At 54.5% G+C, this 3,162-nt stretch overlaps 1 protein-coding gene across 1 annotated transcript; it reads right to left on the bottom strand.

Annotated features, from left to right (window-relative positions):
• Positions 1–1,338: 1,338 nt before the first annotated feature.
• Positions 1,339–3,151, bottom strand: EIF2B5 (translation initiation factor eIF-2B subunit epsilon; the record flags this gene model as incomplete). The annotated part of the gene is made up of 2 exons (XM_005852534.1): positions 1,339–1,413; positions 1,469–3,151. The coding sequence occupies 2 exons, from the start codon at positions 3,149–3,151 to the stop codon at positions 1,339–1,341; spliced, it is 1,758 nt and encodes a 585-aa protein (XP_005852596.1).
• Between the last annotated feature and the right edge of the window lie 11 nt (positions 3,152–3,162).

Raw genomic sequence — 3,162 nt, 5'->3', positions numbered from 1 at the left:
TGCCCAGTATATTGAAGTACCTCTCAAATACCATAGAAGAGCACGATCAAAAGCTATGAGGCTCACTAGGCAGGATATCTGTGACTATCAATCAACCCATAGCGATAATAATCCTAACACAGAAAGCATAGAGCGAAAGAGGGGGGCGGAGGAAGGGAAGGAAGTAAGATATTGCTCCAATCAATAAAAAGAGATCTATCATACGTGTATATATAAATAAATTAACCCTAACCCTAACCCAGAAAGCATAGAGCGAAAGAGTGGGGCGGAGGAAGGGAAGGAAGTAAGGTATTGCTCCAATCAATAAAAAGAGATCTATCATACGTGTATATATAAATAAATTCTCTTCCATGGGCAAATTTTCCTCGATAACTTGGTCGGCATACCGCCTGTGAGCCTCAAGCTAACCATATGGGGCATAATATCAGTGAGTCTCATACAAATTCTTCCAAGAAATAGGCTCGATGATATTCTCAGTGGTTGTTCTTTATGCTGGGAATCTAAGGACTCAAAATCCGATCGCAATAGCCTGTGAGGGCGCAAAATTAGAATAGCCGCAGCAACTCGGCTGCTGAGCTAAGCAACTCGACACTTTCTGCCTCGGTTCGGCAGTGATTTCAGCATTTGGGGTTACGAGTCATGAAAAGAGAGCAAATATGAGTGGGAATATTATGACTCACACACCCGAAACCACACCACATATAAACACACACTACACCTATACTCACACATACTCAAGATCAAACTGTACTCACATACGTACTACACTATCCCTTAGACTCACAGGCACTCATACATCATACTGGGTATACCTCACCATGATTCGGTTTCTGCGAATGCCAGCCGTTTCTGGAAAATAACCAAAAATCCGTTCCGGCTCATCAACAACTAGTGCCCAGTTTAATTTCTTCTATTTGTTACAAGCTCACTCTGAATCGCTTGTTCCTTCGTCACTGCTGGTGCTGTCATCCACTTCATATTCCCGCACCCATTTCACAAACTTTTGCGTCCGTGCTTCTCTGAACAACTTACTCTTCTCGTCCAAAGAATCGTCCTCATTGTAGGCGTCTGCCCATGCGACGGCTATAGCTGGAGATAGTAAACCTTCGTTCACATACGTGAGCAATACGAGTCCAAAAATATCATACAGAAGGCGTGATGCGCCAGCCTGATCTCCTATTCCTTTCGACTCTAAAGCATAAGCTTCTGTAGCCTCCAACAAAGCCTCTTCCACTTCGTCTTCTTGATTTAAGGCGACTAAAAGCGGTTTCCAGTGCTGGAGCTGTGTAGCAATATTTGAAATGGCCGCCTGCTCGGACAACCTGGGCTGAGCGGCGACTAAATTTGAATCCCGGGCTCCTGAGGGATCCGTGTCGACTCCTGACACGCGCCCCCGAGCATGATTCTGCTCCCCTGCCCCCGAGGTGCGGCGTGAAAGGGAGGAGTCTTTCTCAGCGTGGCGACACACGGCGTCAGGGTCCAAGGCCAGGTCTAGCAAGGCAGGAACCACAGCACGCATCACGGCTGCATAGGAACGGTTCTGGGCAAATTTAAAAGATTTGATCTCCAGCAATAGGTTGGAGATCGCGTGTCGCGAGGCAAAGCCGGATATAATCATGTCCCGCACCACCTCTGCAAAGTCGTCATCAGACGTACAATTCGTATCTGCTTCTCCGGCAGATCCTTCCAGCCGAATCCCATACACAGCGCCGGCAGTCCCTCGCTCAGAATCTACTCCTGCCATGCTCCTGGCCAGTGCCGAGGAGAAATCCGTCAGGTCAGACTCCGGACCTCGTCTCCCCCCGTCTTCATCTATATAGATGCCTTCCTCCTCCTCTTCCTCTTCGTCCAGGACTTCCCACCGCCGCCGGCGATCCTCGTCCGCCTCAATGGCCCCGATGCTCTGCGCGCGGACATCCAGCATTGAGACTCTCTCGCCATCGAAGCAGGGATTCCAAGGATGCCCAATCCCATCAACACCGACACAACCGGTGTCGGTGACATTGTCCGACTCCCCTCCCCTCTCGGTTGACAGGCCTTCTGGTCCGTCTCGACTCTCTATCCGCTTGATGGGGGAGGCCAAGACCGATAAAGCCGTGCCCATCACACCGTCCCTCTCTACGCCACCTTCTTCCTCCCAGGAGCTCACAGGCGTCGCTGTGAGACGCGAGAATGGCGGCAACTCCACTCCCTTGCCCACCACTACCCCGTAGGACAGCAGCGAGCCCCGTCCCACGCGTGCGCCCGCCCTCACCACCACGCCGTCGCTCAATATGCTGCTCTCCACGACTGCGCCGTCCTCCACCACCACGTCCTGCCAGAGATGTGAGTCCGAGATGTGCACGCCGGACCCTACCTTGACACGCCGGCCTAAGACGCTCTGAGAGAGCACCGAGCCCGCCCCAATGCTGGTGCCTCGCCCGAGCATGACGCTTTCACTGACCGTGGCAAAACGAGAGACATGCACGCTCGCCCCACCAGCGTCTTCCTCCTCACGATAAAGCCAGCGCTTGTGGTACTGATAGGAGGTGGGCTCGCCGGCATGGAAGCGGTTGGTCTCAGGCACGCTCGGGTACAACCACCGGTGGAGGAGGTCCTTGGAGACAGCGTGGTAGACGTGGGGGTCGTGCACTCGCGCCGCATACTCGTGCGGGAGCGTCACGTGTGAGTAGACCTTATTACCCATCTCTCGGCTCTCCACCTCGTGGCGGAGAAAGCGGCCCATGTCCTGATAGTCCCAGTTGTCCGAGAAGGCGACCAGGACCTCGGGCGAGCAGACGTAGATATGGCAGTCCATCAGGTCGCTCCGGAGCACGATCTCCGGATGTCCTTCCTCTTTGAAGAGGTCCAGCTCCACGTCCACCCCGCTCTCCTCGCCCTCGTCGTCCTGGTACAGCACAAGCTGAGCGGTCTCAGCGTCCAGTCCCACGGCCAGGTCCTCCCGCCGAGCGTGCACGGCCGCGTCGTACCCCACCTTAGACAGCACCACGGTGCAGATGGAGAGGCTGTTCTCAGCCCTACGCCGCTTGTGCGCGGCCACCACGCCCGCCAAGTCCACGGTCGCGACCACGTCGCCACTGATGAGGACGAAGGGGTTGGAGCGGACCAGGCCTAGGGTGTCCATCTCCCGTAGCGCGTCCCCCGTGCCCATGCATTTGGCTG

Source organism: Nannochloropsis gaditana, assembly GCF_000240725.1.
Source record: "Nannochloropsis gaditana CCMP526 unplaced genomic scaffold scaffold1109, whole genome shotgun sequence".
NCBI lineage: Eukaryota > Eustigmatophyceae > Eustigmatales > Monodopsidaceae > Microchloropsis > Microchloropsis gaditana.
Note: the sequence above shows the minus strand (reverse complement) of the source record. Positions and strands in the feature narration are given on the sequence as shown.